This window comes from Delphinapterus leucas, chromosome 20 (genome assembly GCF_059928025.1).
Source record: "Delphinapterus leucas isolate spDelLeu-1000000601 "Yukka" chromosome 20, BTC_Dleu_Yukka2, whole genome shotgun sequence".
Classification (NCBI taxonomy): Eukaryota; Metazoa; Chordata; class Mammalia; order Artiodactyla; family Monodontidae; genus Delphinapterus; species Delphinapterus leucas.
Window position 1 is genome coordinate 17,229,661 of NC_143148.1, and position 22,472 is coordinate 17,252,132.

Consider the following 22,472-nt stretch of genomic DNA (forward strand, 5'->3'; position numbering starts at 1 on the left):
GGATGTAGAGAATGCCATACTCAAGCAGGAAATTTATAAATGCTATACTAAAAGAATCTCAAATGATCTTTATTAAGAAACTAGAAAAAGAGCAAACTAAACCCAAATCCAGCAGAAGGAAGGAAGGAAATTATACTGGATTAGGGCTGAGATGAACAACATAGAGAACAGAAAAACAGAATCATCAAAGCCAAAAATTGGTTCTTTGAAAAGATCAACAAAATAGACAAACCTTTAGCTAGACCAGACTGACTAAAGAAAAAGATGAGCAGATGTAAATAACTAAAATCAGATGAAAGCAAGGACATTACTACCAACCTTACAGAGATTAAAAGACTCAGGAGAATACTACAGACAACGTATGCCAACAAAATAGATAAACTAGACAAAAAAGAAAAATTCCCAGAAACATACAAATTACCAAAACTGACTCAAGAAGAAATAGAAAATCTCAACAGATCTTTAACAGGTCCAACAAGAGACTGGACCAGTAATCAAAAACCTCCAAAGAACCAGGTCCAGTTTCACTGGTGAATTTTACTAAACATTTTAACATCAATCCTACTCAAACCTCTCCAAAAAAACAGAAGAAAAGGGAACACTTCCTAACACATTCTATTAGGCCAGCATTACCCTGACACCAAGGTCAGACAAAGATACTGTAAGAAAACTACAGACCAGTATCTCTTATGAATACAGACACAAAAACCCTCAACAAAATACTGGCAGACTGAATCCAACAGTACATTAAAAGGACTATAAACCATGACCAACTGGAATTTTATTCTAAGAATGCAAGGGTGGTTTAACACACAAAAAAATTCAATGTAATATGCCACATTAATAGACCAAGGTAGGGGGGAACCCCACAGGTTTACTGCAATAGATGCAGGAAAAGCGGTTGTTAAATTTAACACCCTTTCATGGTAAAAATACTTAGCAAACTAGGAAAGGAAGAAAACTTACTTTACATGATAAAGGGCATATATGAAAAACCCACAGTTAACATCACATTCAATGGTGAAAGACAGAAAACATTCCCCTAAGAACAGAAACAAGACAAGGATGTCCACTTTCACCACTGCTATTCAACAACGTACTAGAAGTCTTAGCCAGCACAATTAGGCAAGAAAAAGAAATAAAAGGCATCCAAATAAGAAAGAAGTAAAACTCTTTTTGCAGATGACACGATTCCATATATAGAAAAGTCCATAAAATCTATTTTTTAAAAAACTACTAGAGCTAATAAATGAAGTCAGCAAAGTTACAGGTACAACATCAGCACAAAAATCAGCCGTGTTTCTACCTACCAACAATGACCAATCCAAAAAGGAAACTAAGAAAACAAGCCCACTTACAACAGCATCCAAAGGAATAAAATATCTAAGAATAAATTTAACCAAGGAGGTAAAAAACTTGTACACTAACAATTACAAAATGTTGCTGAAAGAAACTGAAGACCTAAATAAATGGAAAGTCATCGCAGGTTCATGGATTGGAAGACTTAAGATTACAATGCTCCCCAAAGTGATCTACAGATTCAGTGCAGTCTCTATCAAAATTACAATGGCCTTCCCCCTTCCCCCAGAAATGGAAAAGCTAACTCTCAAATTTATATGGAACTTCAAGGGAGCCTGAATAGACAAAAGAATTTTGAAAACATTGGAGGACTCATACTTCCTGATTTCAAAATCTACTACAAAGCTACAGTAGTCAAAATAGTGTGGTATTGGCATAATGACAGACATATAGATTTATGGGATGGAATACAGAGTCCAGAAATAAACCCAAACATCTATGACCAATTAATTTTAGACAAGGGTCCAAGACTGTTCAACAGGGATAATAGAACAGTCTCTTCAAAAAACGTTCTGGGCTTCCCTGGTGGCGCAGTGGTTGAGAGTCCGCCTGCCGATGCAGAGGATACGGGTTCGTGCCCTGGTCCAGGAAGATCCCACATGCCGCGGAGCAGCTGGGCCCGTGAGCCATGGCTGTTGAGCCTGCGTGTCCGGAGCCTGTGCTCCACAACGGGAGAGGCCACAACAGTGAGAGGCCCGTGTACAGCAAAAAAAATAATTACAATAATAATAATAATAAAAAAATAATAAAAAAGTTCTGGGACAACTGGATAAATGTGAAAGAATGAGGGTGAAACTGTACCTTACTCCATATACAAAAATTATCCCTAAGTGGGTGTGATATTAAGATATCATAAGAAATACATATATATATGTCTTTATCTCTAGCTCCTGGCCAGAGTGCCTAAAACTTCTGTAATTTCCTAAGAGATAAAGGTACTAAGAGCATCTTTTGCTCTAATGTTTGGTCTTTGACCCTGGCTTCTGACATAGAGCTCCTAAATCTCTTGGAATTTCCTGGGTGATATCAGAGCATCTTTTGCTCTAATGAGGAGACTCTTGGTGAACTCCTGGATAGCTTCAGGAAGGGGGCTGGACATCAGAAAGACGAAGCTATGATAAGGAGCTTGAAACTTTGAGCCTCACCTCCCACCCTCTAAGGAGGGAGAGGGACTTGAGATTGAGTTAATAATTGATCACGCCTATGTGATGAAGCCTCCATAAAAATCTGTAAACTATGGGGTTTGGAGAGCTCCCTGGTTGGTAAAGATGTGGAGGTGCTGGGAGGGTGATGTGCCTACAGAAGGCACGGAAGCTCGGCACCACTTCCCACATTTTGCCCTCTACATCTCTTTCATCCGACTGTTCCTGAGTTGTATCCTTTTATAATAAACCAGTAATCTAACAAGTAAACTGTTTTCCTGAGTTCTGTGTGCTGTTCTAGCAAATGATCAAACCAAGGAAGGGGTTGTGGCAACCCCCAATTTATAACCAGTTGGTTAAAAATACAGGTCACAAGCTGGGCCTTGAGACTGGTGTGGGAAGTGGGTGGGGGGAAGTCTTATGGAACTGAGCCCTTAACCTGTGGTATCTGACACTAACTTCAGATAGACAGTGTCAGAATTGAGTTAAATTGTAGGACACCCAGTTGGTGCCCAAGGAGTTGGAGAATTGATTGATGTGGGAAACCCCCCCACCCATCCACAATTTGGAAGCTAGAATGGAAGAGAAACACAGAATTTTTCTTTTAGTGGGTCAATGACCTAAATATAAGAGCCAAAACTATAAAAATATTAAGAGAACATAGGAGTAATCTTTATGACCCTGAATTTGACAACGGATTCTTAGATTTGACACTAAAAGCAACAGCAACAGAAGAAAAAAACAGATGAATTGGACTTCATAAAAATTAAACCCTTCATAAAAATTAAACCCCTTCTTAAACAGTATTAAGAATATTAAAAGACAAGCTATGAAATAAGAGGAATGTTTGTAAGTCATATATAAGCGTTTAATATGTAGAATATATAAAGAACTCAACAAATTGTTAAAGACAAACAATCCAATGAAAAATGAGCAAAAACTTGGAGACACTTCTCAAAAGAAGATATACAAATAGCCAACAAGATCATGAAAAGATGTTTAATATCATAAGTCATTATGGAAATGCAAATCAAAACCAACATGAAATACCACTTCACAACTACCAGGATGGCTTTAGTAATAAAATCAGAAAATAACAAATACTGACGAGGATGTGGAGAAATAGGAATCCTTGCACACTGCTGGTAGAAATGTGAAATGGTGCAGCTGCTGTGGAAAACAGCTTGGTGGTTCCTCAAAAAACTAAACATATAATAACCAAATGACTCAGCAATTTCACTCATATATAAAAAACCTATGTCCACACAGAAATGAATGTTTCAAGTAGTATTATTCATAATAGTCAAAAGTTGGAAACAACCCAAATGCCCATCAACAGATGAACAAATTGTGTTTTTTCACACACACACACACACACACACACAAACGAGTATTATCCAGCCATAAAAAGGAACAAAATGCTGATACAGGGCTTCCCTGGTGGCGCAGTGGTTGGGAGTACGCCTGCTGATGCAGGGGACACAGGCACACGGGTTCGTGCCCCCGTCCGGGAGGATCCCACATGCCGCGGGGCGGCTGGGCCCGTGAGCCATGGCCGCTGAGGCTGCGGGTCCAGAGCCTGTGCTCCGCAGCGGGAGAGGCCACGGCAGTGAGAGGCCCGTGTACCGCAAAAAAAAAAACAACCAAAAAACAAAATGCTGATACATGTTACAGCTAGAAAGAAGCTCCAAAGCATTATGCTAAGTGAAATAAGACAGACACAAAAGTCACCTATTATACAATCCCTTTTATATAATATATCCAGAATAGGAAAAGCCAGAGAGACAGAAAGCAGATTAGTGGTTATTGAGGAAAGGCGGGGAAATGGGGAGGGAATTACTTAATGGGTAAGGGGTATTTTCCCAAGGTGATGAAAAGTTTTGAAATTAAGGAGAAGTAGCGGTTACACAACACTGTGACTAAACTAAATGCCACTGAATCATACATACATTTTATAATGGTTAATTGTATGTTATATGAATTTCACATCAATAACATACACAGGGACTTCACTGGCAGTCCAGTGGTTAAGACTCTGCACTTCCACTGCAGGGGGCACGGGTTCAAGCCCTGGTCTTCCTGGTTCGGAAACTAAGATCCCACATGCCACATGGTGAGACAAAACAAAAACAAAAAACCACACACACACACACCCCTACAAATATAGCTGGTAAGAGAATACACAAAATGATAATAATAGTTGGATGAGAATGTTAAAACTAGGTGTGGTTGTCCTCTATATTCTCAACTTCATCATGTTGTTACCTTGCTTTAATAAGTATTCTAGTTTTTCTTATTCCCCAAACTAGAAAAGCCCAAATTTTAGGCCAGTGTTCAAAAGAGGGGGAAGTAGGGAAAATACTTTTTTTTTTTCTATTAGTCTTAAAAGAATATAATCAATTCCCCACTCTGGCTACAAATAGCAAAGATTTATTAATAAAAATGTATACCATGATACTCTTTTTTAAAAAAAGAGATAGGGTCAAAGTTCTGGCAAAATCATTTATCTAAAATATCTCTATCTCTAAATCAAGGCAAGCTCAAATATCACATTGTCAAACCTGGTTAACAGTATATTAACACCCATACCCATAGTCACAGTACATGACTACAGGGAAGAGCTATAGTGACCAAATTCCCAATACAATACGTCCATTATAAAATACCAAAGCTTTCTAAGTTTAAATGATAAATATGTCCATAGCTAAGTATGGTTACCATCCTCAAAATAACATTAATATTTTCCAAAAGCCTTAACTTTTTTTTCTTTAAGTCTTTACTGAATTTGTTACAATATTGCTTCTGCTTTATGTTTTGGGTTTTCAGCCCCCCTGAGGCATGTGAGATCTTAGCTCCCTGACCAGGGATTGAACCTGCACCCCCTGCAATGGAAGGCGCAGTCTTAACCACTGGACCACCAGGGAAGTCCCAAGGCTTAACTTTTGGACACAAACTAAAAATTATAAATTAGGCTCTAATACTGACTGATGAAGAAGAAAAATAAGTCTGTTGAATACTAAAATGGGAGAGCAATAAACAAAAGGTTGAATTATTCAAGAAATGTCCAAAAGTTAGTTGTGAAACTAAGGCTAAGTTCAAATGGAAATCTAGAATAACATTTATAGTGTAGTTTTTTAAAATATATATTATTTTTTAATTAATTATTTTTGGCTGCGTTAGGTCTTCATTGCTGCGCGCAGGCTTTCTCTAGTTGCGGTGAGCAGGGGCTACTCTTTGTTGCAGTGCATGGGCTTCTCACTGCGGTGGCTTCTCTTGTTGCAGAGCACGGGCTCTAGGCACATGGGCTTCAGTAGTTGTGGCTCACAGGCTCTAGAGTGCACGCTCAGCAGCTGTGGCACATGGGCTTAGTTGCTCCGCGGCATGTGCGATCTCCCCAGATCAGGGCTCGAACCCGTGTTCCCTGCATTGGCACGCGGATTCTTAACCACTGCACCACCAGGGAATCCCCATGATGTAGTCTTAAAGTTAAAACTCCTGTCAAGTATCAGTTGTAAGACCTGGTCCCAGACACTTACCCAAACTTAAGTTCCAACCAAGCTCATTATTCTCCATACACGGAGCAGGTTTTCTGTCCTCTACCAAAACTCCTCCCCACATCTGACCTATCCTAAATTTCAGCTTGGATACTACTTGTATTCATCATGGTTCTCCAGAGAAACAGAACCAACAGGATGCACGTATACACACACAGACACAGAGAGATTTATTTTAAGAAATCGGGCTCATGTGAAAATCCCAAATGTGCAGAGTAGGCCAGCAGGCTGGAGACATGGAGAAGAGTTGTGTTTGAGTCCAAAGGTGGTCTGCTGGCAGAATTCCTTCTTGCTCAGAGGAGGTCAGTCTTTGTTCTGTTAGGGCCTTCCACTTGACTGGATGAGGCCCACCCACGTCCCACATCATGGAGAGTAAATATGCTTTAAAGTCCAGTAATTTAAATATTAATCTGGTTTAAAAAACACCTTCAGAAAGGTCCAGAATATCTGACCAAATATCTGGGCACTGTGGCCCAGCCAAATTGACACAACACTAGCCATCACACAACTCCACCAGTGATATTCCCAGATGGAAGTAACACATTCTTCCTCTAAAAATCACACAGTATTCTACCATTGGATATACCTACCTCTTCTAAAAGTGAAAGATCTTCAGGACAAAGATCTGTATCTTTGTAACTACCACAGTATCTAACACAGTGCCCTACATATTGCTGACATTTGAATATTTCTTTTTTTTTTAAACATCTTTATTGGAGTATAATTGCTTTACAATGGTGTGTTAGTTTCTGCTGCATAACAAAGTGAATCGGCTATATGTGTACATATATTCCCAAATCTCCCTCTTGCGTCTCCCTCCCACCCTCCTTATCCCACCCCTCTAGGTGGACACAAAGCACCTAGCTGATCTCCCTGTGCTATGCGGCTGCTTCCCACTAGCTATTTTACATTTGGCAGTGTATATATGTCAATGACACTCTCTCACTTCCTCCCATCTTACCCTTCCCCCTCCCTGTGTCCTCAAGTCCATTCTCTATGTCTGCGTCTTTATTTCCTGCCCCTAGGTTCTTCATAACTTTTTTTTTTTTTTTAGATTCCATATATATGTGTTAGCATACGGTATTTGTTTTTCTCTTTCTGACTTACTTCACTCTGTATGACAGACTCTAGGTCCATCCACCTCACTACAAATAACTCAATTTTGTTTCTTTTTGTGGCTGAGTAATATTCCATTGTATATATGTGCCACATCTTCTTTAGCCATTCACCTGTCGATGGACACTTAGGTTGCTTCCATGTCCTGGCTATTGTAAACAGAGCTGCAATGAACATTGTTGTACATGACTCTTTTTGAATTATGGTTTTCTCAGGGTATATGCTCAGTACTGGGATTGCTGGTTTGTATGGTAGTTCTATTATTAGTTTAAGGAACCTCCATACTGTTCTCCATAGTGGCTGTATCAATTTACATTCCCACCAACAGTGCAGGAGGGTTCCCTGTTCTCCACACCCTCTCCAGCATTTATTGTTTGTAGATTTTTTGATGATGGCCGTTCTGACTGGTGTGAGGTGATACCTCATGGTAGTTTTGATTTTGAATATTTCTTGAATAAATTCCACAGTGGAAAAAGCTACTAAATAAGCTATTTCCAAAATTGCTGAGCATTGTTTAATACCAAAGGAATTGAATTAAGTTACACAATAAACCTACTTAGAATAAAATGGGAAAATGACTATTTACAGCAAAAAGAAATAGCTGGACATCAATAGGATGGGCAAACAGAAAAAACAGCACATGGATTTAAAAGCTGCACTTGGTATTTTTTTTCTCCTTCTGATATTTATCCTTAAGTACAGTTCTTGGTGCAAATCCAATATCCAGTATTTATCCTTAAGTACAGTGCTTGGTGCAAATCCAATATCATATATAAACTTTTGCTGAAACTATTTGAGATACTATATATTTGGAATAGCTGTTGTATAAGGGTTTAATACAAGGTTTAATTATTTAAATATTAAAAGATCTTCACTCATCAAGCTATCTCTTCTACAACGTACTACCCTGCACAGACCCTGACAGCAGGACAGTAGTAAGCAGGCTCTGGATTTTTTTTACTTGGGCGGGGAGCTTTAAAAAATAAGATTCCACAGGCCTGGACTTTGAATCACACCACAGCCTGTCACCACAAACCTCCGCTTTCTGCACACCTGCACTTTCTCCTTTGGTCCATTCTTCACACTACTTTCCTTCTATGAGGGAATATTACTGTGCTGAATAAAAACATCTGTCCCCAGCCTCTGTAATCTCTTCCTGTACCCACTATATACTTGTCATCCCTAATAGAGACATTACTACTGACCTCTCCACAATATTCTCAATCTCCTCAGCGCTGTCGCATGCCAGTCATTGGTGACTCTAAGATAACAGAGTTCACAGCCCAGATGACTTTCCTCTCACCTTTTCAAACATATTCTTAAAACCAACTCCTTATCACTCAATTCTAAAAGTAAACTCCTGTTTGACTAAAAAGACTCCAAATGGTCTTGTCTTTTTCATTAATACATTTCATTATCTTCACTCATCTTCTCCCCTCTTCCTTGCAGTCTTGGGGGAAGTAAGACCCATACCTTTCTTTTAACCCAATGTCATCTTCCACGATTATAGGTTTGAGACCTTGCTCAGTCTTACTTGCAACTTCACTTGCTTCCTCCTGTTGGATTACTAATACATGCAGATTTGCTCAGACATATCTTTGCTCAACCATGAGAATTTCAGACTGAGCTTAAGGGAATAACGACTAGTGAGAATAAGAATTTAGAAAGAGTGCCATGAAGAGAGAATTGTAAAACCAGAAAGCAATTTGAAAATTTAGATAGTGATGCAAAACAACAGTAATAATGCAAAACACACAAATAAGGACCTCTTTGAAATTGTAGATCCTGAAACATTTCTATAAAGCACAGGATGGCAAAAGAAAATTTGTTTATACTTATTATTACTAATCTGAGAGAATAAAATATTCTCAATACTGTCTTAATTTATCATACTGTCTTTTCCTATTAAATGTCAAGTTCAACCACACATTTTCTGACCGAGGAGAATTTTCAGAAATAATAATTCTTTATGTGATCAACAGTTAATTTGCTATGCACAAGGAACACAAGGGGGGGAAAGATGCTGAGGTCTAGTAATGAAAAATAAGAAAAGCTTGATAAGCACAAAAAGAAAATAGAAGGTAAAACACGAACACAGAAGATGCAATGAACACTTCCTGACTAGGGTAATCAAGGAAGGCTTTGCAGGGGTGGTGATACTGAAGCAGAATCTAGGAGTATAAACCTGATTCCCTCCTGATCCACTCCCAATTTTGGTCAATAGGAACCATTATAGGTACCATCATTCGATTCCTCCCTGTTCCTTGTTCAATTCTTTAAAGGCCAACCCATTCTCCTAATTTCTCATGCATCTGCTCTTTCTTCTCTATTTTAACTAGCTTAGGTCTGTATTTCTTCTTTCCCAAACTCTTAAAATATTCCAACTGAACTCAATATTGTCCACTCATATTGTCCCTCACCCTCAATTTTTGCACAATGCTGTCAGCATAAACTTCCTAAACCTGGACTCTGACACATCACTTCATTGGCCAAAAACTTTCCGTGGCTCCTTACAATCCACCAAGAAAACTCAGACTTGTTCGCATGTCATTCAAATGACAAACGGAATAAACAAAGATAAATGTAGCAGTGGAAGCAAAATAAAAGGGGACGGAGTGCTTGAATCTGTCATCTGACACATTTTCCTTGGGACTTGAGCCTTCCAGAGCAGTTAGTCCTTCTCTTTCGTTTGTGATTTCATTATCAATCTGTTGCTTTGTTCCATTTCTTCAACAGCCATGTAAGAAGGAAGAACATTCCAGTCAAGAGAACCTTGTGAAAAGGCCACAAATCTGAAGGAACTTGACTGACCTGAAGCCCTAAATGACAACTAGTGTGGTCCTACCTTAGGTGAGTTGCAAGGTGTTGTGGGTAAGGGTAAATCTTGGACTTTGTGTTGTAGTTGTCTCTGTTCACTTCTCTGACAGACTGCAAACCCCCTGTGACCAAGGACTGGACACTTCTTCCTAGATATCCTCTTCATGTGGCTAATTGTGACTATCTGTCAGGTCCTAACTTAGCTGCTGGGTCCTCAAGAACCTTGTCTCTGTTGCTCTCTTTTGTTTACTAGCACCTAGCACAGTGTTTAACATATAGTCATAGTAGGCGCTCAGTAATTCTCTTGAATAGATATAATAAGCACCAGGCAGATACAAGCTTCCCTTATGCCCCATGTGCTCCATGCTGTCTTTAGTGTGGTAGGTATCTCTGCTCCCATATGTGCTAAGGTTTCTCCAGAACCTCTAGTTTACCCCCACCAGAGAGCACCAGGGTTGGAAAGGAATGGCTATCCAGTTGTATAAAACGGGCTTTGGAAATCTGACCACTGTTGAAACAAATTTCAAGTTAATCTTCCAGTTTTTACCTCTATCTTCCCTAATTACTATAGTCCTTGTTTCCATTGCACATAATGATGCCAATTCCTGAGACTTTTAGGAGTTTGGATGCAAATCAGGTTTACTTTGTGGCTTTACCCACTGCCTACTTAGTCTGCAGCTTTCTAAATACTGCTAAGAAGACATTTAAACTCATCCATTTGTTTTCAGCCTCCAAAATTTTGTGGCTGTTGTCTCCTTTCCAAATCTACTTTGTCCTTTATGGGTTTATGTCTTTAAAAAAAGGCCTTCTCATGTAGTTTTAGTAGGACTTATAAACAGGAAGAAAAAGTAGAAGCATGTCCAATCTGCAGTCTAAATTTAATCTTGACTCTCTAAGCTTGCTTTGTTGGGCATTCTTCCTTGTGGTTGGTTTTTCTATTTTAATCTTCCAAACATATAACCCACAGACAGAGATATAAAAATATTTCTAAGAGCAAATTAATTGATTAAAAATAAATGTATCCAATAGGAATTAAAAAACAAAACAAAAAACACCGGGGTGGAAGAGAAACTAATCTCAGAGTCAGACAGAGAGAGTAAATTTATTAGATTACAGTAAATTTATTATGGTACAGATGAACCGGTTTGCAAGGCAGAAATAGAGACACAGATGTAGAGAACAAATGTATGGACACCAAGGGGGAAAAGTGGCAGTTGGAGGGGTGGGATGAATTGGGAGATTGGGATTGACATACATACACTAATATGTATAAAATAGATAACTAGTAAGAACCTGCTGTATAGCACAGGGAACTCCACTTCGCTGTACAGTAGAAACTAACACAGCATTGTAAAACAACTATACCCCAATTAAAAAAATAAAAAAGTTTTTTTTCAAGATTTACAAGATCCACAGAGAATCACTCAGGAAAGAAACATGCCAGTGTAGCAACATTTCTTAACTCAAGAATAAAGCTTCCAGAGAGAAAAGTGACCGAGAATCAGACTGGCATCAGCAACACCAGCATGTGAGAACACAACATTCCAATAACTTCAAAGTTTCATAGAAAAAAAATTCTGAATTTGTAACAATATAGCCAGCCAACCAAGTAATCAACAAAAAGATAGGTTCACTAAGAAAATTTTCCACCCACACATCCCCCCACCCCTGCCCTGCAATACTAGGGGAAAAAGAGAGTCAACTAAGAGGTCAACTTGGAAACAAGAAACAGGAATCCCTGAATGTCTCTGAATAGACTGGTGAGAGATAATGGAACAGAGTAAAGCAGTAGAGGTCGTAAGAAGTAAAATTCTGCATATATTTTGAAATTAGAGCTGACAGAATCAGAAACACGTATGAGCTGTGAGAGGCAGAGAAATTAAGGATGACTCAAAGGTTTTTGATCTTACCAACTAAAAGAATAAGTTGTCATTCGATTAGATGGAGAAACAGGTTTGGGACATGCTGAATGGGAGATGCCTAGTAGACATCCTTCCAGGTGGAGATGTTAAGGAGGCAGATGGATATACAAGTCAGGAGTTCAGAGGAGGGGTACAGGTTGGAAATAACAGTAATCTATAGATAGTATTTGAAGTCATGAAGAGAAGAGTCATCAAGAGAAGAGTGCAGATGATAAAATAAGGAAATAATTTGTAGACAACAGAAAAGAAAAAAGAGAGAGGACAGAGAGAACAGGAGAGTGAAGTTACGAACTAAGCCCTGGCATGCTCCAACATTTGGAGGTTTAGGAGTTGAAGAATCAGCAAAGGAGACTGAGATGCAACCAGTGAGGTATTAGAGAAAACTAGGATAATATCAAGTGAAAAAACTGTTACAAGAAGAGATCAATTGTGCCATATATTGCTGATCAGTCAAGTAGACTGAGAATAGGAACCAACCACTGAATTTAGCAACATGGAACTCTTTGGTAACCTTAATGTAGACAACTCCTTCAAGGAGTTCTGGTGCAAAGGGAAGGGGAGAAATGGGGCAGTAGATAACAAAGAACTGCATTAAGAGTAGTAGTGCTTTTTTGTTGTTGCTGTTTTTAAGATGGGTGAAATAACAGCATATCTGTGAGTAGACAGGAAGGATCTGGTAGAGAAAGAAAAACTGAATACATAGGAGAGAGAGAGTAGAGAACTGCTAGAGCAATGTCCTTGAATCATCAAGAAGGGATGAAATCTTGCACAAGTGGAAGGGTGGCCTTAGAGAGAACAGTTTATCTATATCGACCAGAGAAAAGGAGAGGTTTGGGGCAGATGCAGGTAACTAGGTACATGTGGGATGAGTTGATAAAAATTCTCTTCTGTTTGCTGTTCTCTTCTCAATTAAATAGGAAGCAAGGTTCACAGGCTGAAAGTGAAGATGGGGGAAGAGGTGGTGGAAGTCTGAGGAAAACAAGGAATGGAATAGTCATGCAGAAAAATGGAACGAATGGACTATGGAAATATAGTATATATATATGGGAAGTAGCCATGACCGCTGGGCTTAGTGAACATAAACGTACAGTGAAATTGGCCAGCATGTCTGTGTTGACACTTGTACAAGAAAGTGGGAGAGGGAAAGGGGGATTGACAGTATATGCTCTGTACTGACTGTAACAACTCCTTGTGGAATTAAAGCAGGAAGTAAAGTTATGAGGGGAGTGTGGGGCAGTGAAAGGTAGTAAGATCAACAGACTATAGACTACAATAGATCTGAATGACTGATGGAGTTGGGGTACCTAGACAAAGATGGAGACAGTGGTTGGAAATAACAATGAGATAGCTACTCTCTGTTAAGCACCTACAATAAAACAGTTAACTTTTTTTTTTTTTTTTTTTGCGGTACGCGGGCCTCTCACTGCTGTGGCCTCTCCCGTTGCGGAGCACAGGCTCCGGACGCGCAGGCTCAGCGGCCATGGCTCATGGGCCCAGCCGCTCCGCGGCATGTGGGATCTTCCTGGACCGGGGCACGAACTCGTGTCCCCTGCATCAGCAGGTGGACTCTCAACCACTGCGCCACCAGGGAAGCCCAACAGTTAACTTTTGATATTATCTCATTTAATTCTGAGAATGACTCTGAAAGATGGGCGTTATTATCCTTATTTAAAAGATGAAGTTAAAGCTAACGTTAAATTACTTGTCCAAGGTCAAAGAGCTTCTAAGTATTCCAACTGGCCTTTTGAGTCACATTTTCTTTCAGGCACAAACACCTCACAAAACTAGAATAAAATCCTTGTGAATAAAATATTTTACAGACTAACTCACACTTTATCCATTAAAAAAACTTACTTCAAGGATATCCAGTTTTTAAAATGGCTAACTGAAGTATTACTTTAAAGCATCATAGAGAAAATAAAAGGTAAATTGTTTCTATAGAAAACACCTTCTATCATGGAGTAATAAATTCAAGTTAAACTATCTACAGTTACTGCTATTATTACTTTGGCACTGAGTTAAATATAAAATTCTTGCTATGTGTCATGCACAGGTAAGATCTCTTTACTCTTAATATTTCCTTCCTTCTACTATTATTTTCTTCAGGCTTTACGTTGTTTTCTTTACTTCTGATTCAGAAAGTCATGGCTTATTTTACTCCACTGGAAAATGTACAGTTAGTTTTTGGCACTTGACCCGAGACTCCCAGAATTACCAAGAATTTCTGCGGACTATGTATGCAACAACAACAAACTGTTTCCAAGGCTCCAAGTTCTGGCAACCTCACTAAATAGGGCGACCAAAAGAAATTGCAGCATTAAGTTTCACTGGATCTTTGCTGTTCTAGGTAGTGATTTTGTGAATTGCTAGATTTGGATCCCCAACTCATGCGAGAATGCAAGAAATCAATAAAGCACTTCACAGGCATTTCATCCATCATACAAAACTCTCGCACTCTCTGAAGTTTATGACTATGTGGCTAATCAACAGTCAAGAAGTAGGTAAGCTATGCCAATGGGCAAGACTTAGCACATGAGTAAGGAAATAATCCATTAGCAATTTACCCACTTTTATATTCCTCCACCAGTCACTCGATTTTAAAAACAAATCATTTTTAAAGCAGCTGGCTTATATAATCATTCTTCTTCACAAAGTCTCTTTTCCTAATTCAGTGGCAACCTGGTTTTCACTTGAGGGGTATGTTATCCAGGTACAGCTAACTAAATATATATTACATAAGAATTTCATTTAATTTTATTTAAATACTTTTAAAATCTACGTATATAATGCTTATAGGAAATGTAAACTTCCTCCAACTTTGAGATTCCCATAATTAGAAACCTTCAATAACTACAAGTATCCTTTTCATTTATTCAAATATTTACCAAGGGTCTGCTATGTGCCAGGCACTATTCCAGGTACTGAGGATAGAGCAATGAATGAGACAAAACTCTCTGCCTTCACGAAGCTTCCATTCTGTGCAAAATCTCTTAGTATCCAGGATCTAGTATGTGTCTGGGCGTCATATTCACAAACCGAGGTGCAAATACAATTGGAAGTATCCCACAAACTATTGATGCATGTCATCACTTTGCAATTCCCTCAAATGTCCTGAACTGATTCTTCTCTTAAATTTTAAATGAAAACTATAATTGAGCTTGAGTCATAAGGTGAAACTCTGTCTCCCCAACAATGTCATTTAAATCATGTCATAAGATTTTTTCCTCTTATATCCCTATTCTCCAAAATTTCTTACTGTTGGGGGAGGGAACATACCTATGTATTTTAATTTTAAAGAGAGATACAATTGTGAACATGGAATTTGGAGATATCCCCAAGAGACTTCTATAAGATTAATAAACTAAAATGCTAATTAACTTCCATTTATTCATTCATTTAATAAATATTCGTTCATCCCAGGAGCTCAGACTCTACGTGGGGAGCGAAGGTGGAGACAATAAACACATGCAAATAAACAAAGATGATTATGTGTAGGTCATGATCAGTATTAGGAAGAAAAAAAATGCAGAGCTATGACAAAGACTATAAGAAACAAACTACAGCCCAGGTTATCTACTAACATACTTAGACCTACATTAAAGTCTTTCTAGGTTGCCTTTAAAACTTCCTGACATTGATTTAGAAGACTGAGTATTAAAGTTCATCAAACTTACCTCAATTTCACTTTATAGAACTAGAGCTAGTCTGTGAAATCTCTAGCAGAAAATAAAAGACATCACCCATTCAGCAGTACCTCTGGGATTGGGCTTTTGATTATATACAGTGTGACCATACAATTTATTATCCAAAATGCAACATTTTCAAGAGAGAAAAGGGATGTTTTAACCATTATGCCAGAATAACAGGCACAAACAAGGACTTTCCACGAGGGCAAACCAGGCCATATGGTCACCCTAATTACATACTACATCAAACAGAAATAGTCCAAAATTTCAGGACTATTTTATAGTTCCAGATGGATTTAAATTGTAAGTAACATCCAAGTAAAGAATCTAAATTATAATCTGGATCACATAAGCCAAGTGATGCCCTTACCAAATTTAAAGATTTAAATACCTCACAACATATACAAAATTAATTACAGGTATATTATAGACCTAAATGCGAAAAGGCAGAATAAAAAAGTTTTGAAAAGATAATCGAAGTAACTTCATGACTTGGGATAGGGAAAAACTCCTTAAAAAAAAAGGAAAAGAAACACTAGCCATAATGGAAAAGAGTGATAAACATGTCTACATTAAAAGAACTTCTATTCACCAAAAGAAACCATTAAATGGGAAAAGATACTTGTAACAGATACATCCAGCAAAGGATTCATATTCTAAATATTGAACTCTAGAAAAAAACATGCAATTCAATAGGAAAATGGGCAAAAGATTTCAAAGGCACTTCACGAAAAGATGAAATCCAAATGACCAAGATATGAAAAGGTGTTCACCTCATTAGTAATCAGGGAGATTAAAACCAGGTACAAATACATACCCACCAGATTGGATAGAACTAAAACATAAAATACCTTATACTAAATATTATTGTTGAAGGATGTGAAACAACTATAACTTTCATATACTGTACTAATAATTGAAATAAAAACTAGTAAACAACTACTTTGGAAAACTGTTTGTCATTATCTAATAAAGACACACAATCTCCATGATCCTGCAATTCAAAGTATACACCATAAAGACAATTACGTAAACATGCATCAGTAAACTCAAACACAAATGTTCACAAAGGCATTGTTCATAATTGCCAAAAACTGTAAACAATTTAAACAACTGCGGAATATCCAAAACAACTGCATTAATAAACATATCATATGCATGAAGGAATACTATCTCCCAACAAAAGCCAAAATAAATATATACAAGATGATTCCATTTATATAAAGTTCAAACACGGACAAAACTCTATCATTCAGAGATGTAAACTTAAGTGATAAAACTATGAATGTCAGAATAACATTTATATCTAGCTTAAGAGGGTAGTAGTTGATGGGAAGATGCAGGGGGTGGAAGGCTTGTGGGATGTTGGCAATGCCTGTCTTACCCTGGATGGTAGTTACAAGGATCTTTGTTTAAAGATCTTTGTTTATCTACTTATCTTTTCAACATGTGTGGTTGTATTTCACAATAAGAAAAAAAAAACAAAACAGCTCCCTAGAGGGGAAAAATATTAACATCCTAAAAAGAATTCTAAGAATGTTAAAGAGATTAACTCACTCCATAGTTTAAAAAGAGTTAACAAGGATCTCTAAATCCAAATACACACTGTATTCTAAACATACAGTATTCTAAAATCCATGAATAAACTTCTGGCTTCAATCTGTTATACTGCCACTCTTCATCCAAATTTTGAAAAAGGGGGAATTTCAGATATCAAATTACTCAACAAGTCATGTAAATTCTAAAATTTTAAGACCAAACACCCCACTTCTAATTTTGAAATTTGAAATAAGTGCCCGGTTGTTGACTGGACAGTTATAAAGTAGTTTTAGATTAGATACCGCTAGGTAGAATAATATCAAGATTTGATAACTCCAATTTTTTGCAAACACAAATTCCCAAACCTCTGTTACACATTAAATAACTCATATTTCTTAAGAAAAAAGAATATATTATGTATGTGGGGTTAAATATCAAAGCCATAAGTAGAGACATAAATTCAATGATTAAAAAAAATCTTTTCATTGCTGTACTTATATAACATATTTATCAAGTCATGATAAAAAAGACAAATTATGTTTTGCATATGATTTTAACTATTACAGACTAACAAAATGTTCACTGACCCTAGAAGCTGTTGAAAGGATAATTTGTAAAAATGTGGATCGTTATTAAAATACAGACTTTTTAGGTTCTTGCATAAAAGAGTATACAGATTTTTTTTAAAGACTGAAATGAATACATTAGAAATCTTTACAATGTACAGACTTTTTTCTTTGTGAGGAGTGAAGGAACTGGCAAGACACCTTAAAATTCAGATTAGGTAAAACAATGCCTTTTTAAAAAGCTATTAAACCACTTGAAAGAGAAATACTGTTTTCAGCTTGTATGTGGCTCTCACCAAGAACTTTAGAGGACCTTTTTCACAATTTCACAAAATCACAAAAATTAAAACATTATACAGCTAAATATGCACGCGGGGGGGTCGGTGGGAGGGGAGAGGAAAGAAAATTAAGATTAAAATAAGGCTCCCTACCCAGATATAAGATTTGTCCCAACACGAGTGCTATTAAAAAGGATGTACCAGAGAATCCAAAAAAAATGTCACTAAATACTTGTGTGATACCGCGAAATGACTCTCCTGGGTCAAAGATTAATCTTTTTTAAAAAAATAGATTTAGAAAAATTTTTTCTTATCACCGTACCTCTCTCCTTACCATGCTATTCATTCTATAATTCTACCATGTGCTGCGAAAATTATCAATACCTTAGTTATCTTGCTTCCCTCTCCTAAGTGTTCCAAAAACTTGTGAGGTTTCTTTCAAGATCAGGAGCTAAAGTTTATTTTCTTCCTGCTTTCCCGGCGGAGCTAAAGCCCAGACGTGTAAACGGAAACAAAACCCACAAGACTGTGGCGATGCTAAATATTTGGGGGAGAACAACTTCCTCCCCGACCCCAGAACTCTGTCCCAGGGAGCCTGCATGGGGGTCGGTCAGCGCCCACTGACCACTCAGATCTGCCTTGTGAACAAGGGTCCCGGAAAAAGCTTAAACACTTCTTCCCCCCGGGCTTCCAGAAACAAGGCCGAAACGAGAGCAGCAAACATTTTTAAAGAGATGGTTGCACAACAGGTTTGGAGAAGGATTCCGGTCTAACAGGTAAATACCACACAGGAGACAAGTGGGATGTGATCTGCTCCATGGTACCAATGGCATTTCGAGACTGTCTGCGTCGCAGAGGAAATCCAAAGTTTGGGCACATCACTTACAGTTCACCTGAGGGATATGCAGCGAATTGAAATTAAGAACGCGAGAAAATGGGTGCCGGAGAATCAACAAATCACTTTAAACTAAGACTAGGCGGAGAAATTCTTTGACTACTCAGGCTTTGTTTGATGCTAAGACCGAATTTCGGAGTCGGAAGACGCGTATCTCCGTGTTCTTCGGCCCGTTCTCGGACTTCAGGGCCGCCGTGCCCGCCCAGCTCCCGGTCCTTAGTCCCCGGATTGAAGGCGCGGACCTTGGGGCAGAAGCCTGGGAGCCCGGGGAAGGCCGCGGCCCGGCCCAGCCCGCGACGCCTGGGCCCGGAAGGAGGGAAGGGGGCGGCCCCGCTCGGGAGGACGGCGGAGGGAGTAGGGAGGGAGCGAGGAGGTTGCGGGCCGAGAGCCGGGCGCAACCCCGAGCGCCCGGCCCGGCTCCACACCCAGAGGCCCGGCTCCACACCCAGAGGCCCGCCCCGGCATACCTTTGGCGAGAGCTACAGTAGAGTTCTCGGTGTCGATAGTGTAGAGGATGCCCTCGTAGCGGATCTCCGCCTTGGAGATAAGGCTGATCTTGCTGCCGATGTAAGGGGTGCCCCCGCTCATGGCGCCGCCGCCGCCGCCGCTCCCGGCCGCTCGCAGAGAGGCAGATCCCGCGCCGCTGTGGCCGCTCAGCACGCCCGCTTGCTCCGTAGGCGCCTACAGCAGCCGCCTCAGACCCAACATGGCGGCAGCGCCGGCTCCGCTACCCTCCCCCAGCCTCCCGCCCTCAAGCCGCGGCACGGCGGCTGCAGCGGCGGCTGCGGCGGCGGCGGCTGCGGCGGCAGCACCAGCGGCGGCGGCGCGAGGCATGCTGGGCCGGGGAGGCCGCGCTCTCGCGATACTCGGCCGGCTGTGGGCGGTTTCGGACGCCTCGGCAGCCTCAGTAATTCTATCTTCGCCGCTTGATCTGGTCTGTTGCCACCGTTCCCGCGCGGCCTGAGAGGAGATTCACGGAGAGGCCAAGTTCCTCGAGACGCGAGGACACTGTGGGCTGGAGTGGCGGCGCGCGCGATTCTGTTGACCTCAGCTGCGGCCTCCGCCATTTCCAGACCCATTGTCTCTTGTCCTGAGTCCGGTGTCATTGCAAAAGAGGATCCCTCTACCTAGAAAGTTTCCAATCCGCCTCCAAGCTCCTGGTGAGCCCCTTTAAGACCCAGGCACTTCGTCTTTGAGGCAGCTGCGCCCCTCATGGAACCCTCATGGCCCCATTACAGCATGTTACCCAGCGAGTCTCCCCTCTTCTCCCCTTCGCTGCTCCTGGAGGTGGGATTCTGTCCAGCACTTTCAGATTGCCTCATCCAGGCTCATTGCTTTCAATGCCGTTGCACACAGACCAATCCCAAGTGTTTGTCTGCAATTTTGTTCAGTCCTGTGAACTCTGGATTCATGTAAGCCATAGCCTTGTTAACTAAAAAAAAAAAAAGCACAACCTAAAGGTTGAGAATTGTGTTTTATTTCGGGATTTTGCTGAGGATTTAAACCTGGAGACAGCCTCTGAGATAGCTCTGAGGGCCTACTGGGAAGAGGTAAGGGAGGAGCCAGGATATATAGGAGTTTTTGAAAAAACGAAAACAAAATAACAACCCAGGTAGCCTAACATCAAAAGATTACTCTTAACTGAAGAAAAACCAGACATCTCAAGTTAATGAATTTACCACTTTTCTATGTACGGGAAGATGTAAGAGTCTGGGCTCATTGAAATCATTCTTTTGATATGCACCTTAACTATCTAGGGTTAGTAAACTGTTTTTCTCCGTCCTGAACCCCCTCAGGGTGCACAGTTGGGGGTGGCTACTGTGACTGACGGCTTGATAGCTGTAAAATCCTTATGTTTACTTATACGGCAGGGGACGTCCACAGCCTCTTCAGCATCAGCGTCTCCAGTTGAATGTCTAATTGGCAACTTTGTGTGTCCGAAGCCATAATCCCGATTTCCCCTGTAAACCCAACCTTTCCACTCTACTGTTCACGCCCACATCTGTTCTGACTGCAAAATCATGTTCATTTCACATATAGAATATATCCTGAATCTGAGCACTTCTCACCATCTTCACCCCTACCCTACAATAAGCCACCCTTACTCTGGCCAGAATTATTGCAGTAGCCTCCTAAAAGGTCCTTCTACCTTTGCCCGTGTCCCCAATAGTTTATTCTCAACACAGCAGCCAGAGGGATCTTGTTAGAAAATCTAAGTCAGATCATATCCCTCCTCTATTCAATACTCCTCTCCCCAGTGATCTCATATCACACAAAATGAAAGCCAGACTCCTTACTTTGGCCTATAAGGACGTACATGATTTCGTCCCTTGTTACCTCACTTCGCCATTCTGTTCTAGCCACTCCTTTTTCACCCAGAACTTTCCCACTTTATTCAGATCTCTACTCAAGTGTAACCTCTAGAGATGACTTTCCTTACTGTTTTGTTTAAAATAATACCACCTAGGACTTCCGTGGCGGTCCAGTGGTTAAGACTCTGCACTTCCACTGCAGGGGGCACGGGTTTGATCCCTGGCTGTGGAACTAAGATCCTGCATGATCCCATATGCCGCATGGTGTGGCCAAAAAAAAAAAAAAAAGGTAAAATAATACCACCGTCATCACTTTACATACCCTTACTCTGCTTGCTTTTTCTTCATATCTCCCTCCAATATCTCTAATTATTTGTGTCTTTCTCCTTCACTAGAATGTAAACGTTTTGAGACAGGGATGTGACTTTGGTCACTGCTATATGATCAGAACCTAGTACAGAGGAGCTTTTCAGTAAATTGGATGAAGTTGGATAAAGGCAGAGCACAGGCAGGATGTCTGGTGAGCTGAGTGAACAAATGGTGAGAAGCCTGGCAATAAAGAGCGGGAAGCAGGAGAGAAGACTAGAGGCTGCGTTGGGTCTGGTGCACAATAGCTTCAAAGGAAGGCTGTGAAATACCTGCTTCAGTACAAAGTCCCTGCCAGGGAGCTGAACTCTTATTTCTGTTCTTTCCTCCCCCTTCCAGGCCTGGAACCCAGCTTATCTTCTCATGCTTCTTCAGTGAGCTCATGCTGTTCCATATATAAGCTGATTCCCAAATTTACATCTTCATGCCAGATCTCCTGATTTCCAGGGTCGCACTAACTACGTACTTACTAGATGCAGTTGCTTGGGTGTCCCTCAGGCACTTCCAATTCAACATGTTCAAAATTATCTGCCTCTACTCCCCTCCATCCCAAAAATAAACCTGCCCTTTATCCATGCTCCCTGGCCCTATCACTGGTCCCAGGACTCACTCAGGTGTCCAGTCTTGAAACCAGAGTCCTTATCTGGCTACATGTAATCGATCACCAATCTTGGTGATTCCAGTTTATGTTTTTCAATTCATAGCTTCCTGCACCCTAGGGCACCAGGAACTGTGCATAAATGCAGCTGATCAGTGTGGTAGTCCATAGTGTACTATGCATGTGAATCTCTAACTTAGGTGCTAGAAAAAGGTTGAGAAGGTGACAACTTTCACTACCATTGCTTCTGAAAACCAAAATCTCATGTTGCTCCCCTGCTTAAGACCATCAGTGATTTCTGGTAGCCTACAGAAACAAACAA

The 22,472-nt window shown here is 40.1% G+C and overlaps 1 protein-coding gene across 11 annotated transcripts in view; it reads right to left on the minus strand.

The window, feature by feature from the left end:
* Positions 1–19,595, minus strand: part of LSM14A (LSM14A mRNA processing body assembly factor) — a 70,034-nt gene extending 50,439 nt beyond the window's left edge. For all 11 annotated transcript variants that reach the window (XR_016390945.1, XM_022585806.2, XM_089902940.1 and 8 more), the window contains exon 1: positions 19,342–19,595. Coding sequence is in view for 10 of the 11 variants with exons in the window: in XM_022585806.2 (XP_022441514.1) it covers positions 19,342–19,462 (121 nt within the window). In the remaining variant the exon portion in view is untranslated. The remainder of the gene's footprint in view (positions 1–19,341) is intronic.
* Between the last annotated feature and the right edge of the window lie 2,877 nt (positions 19,596–22,472).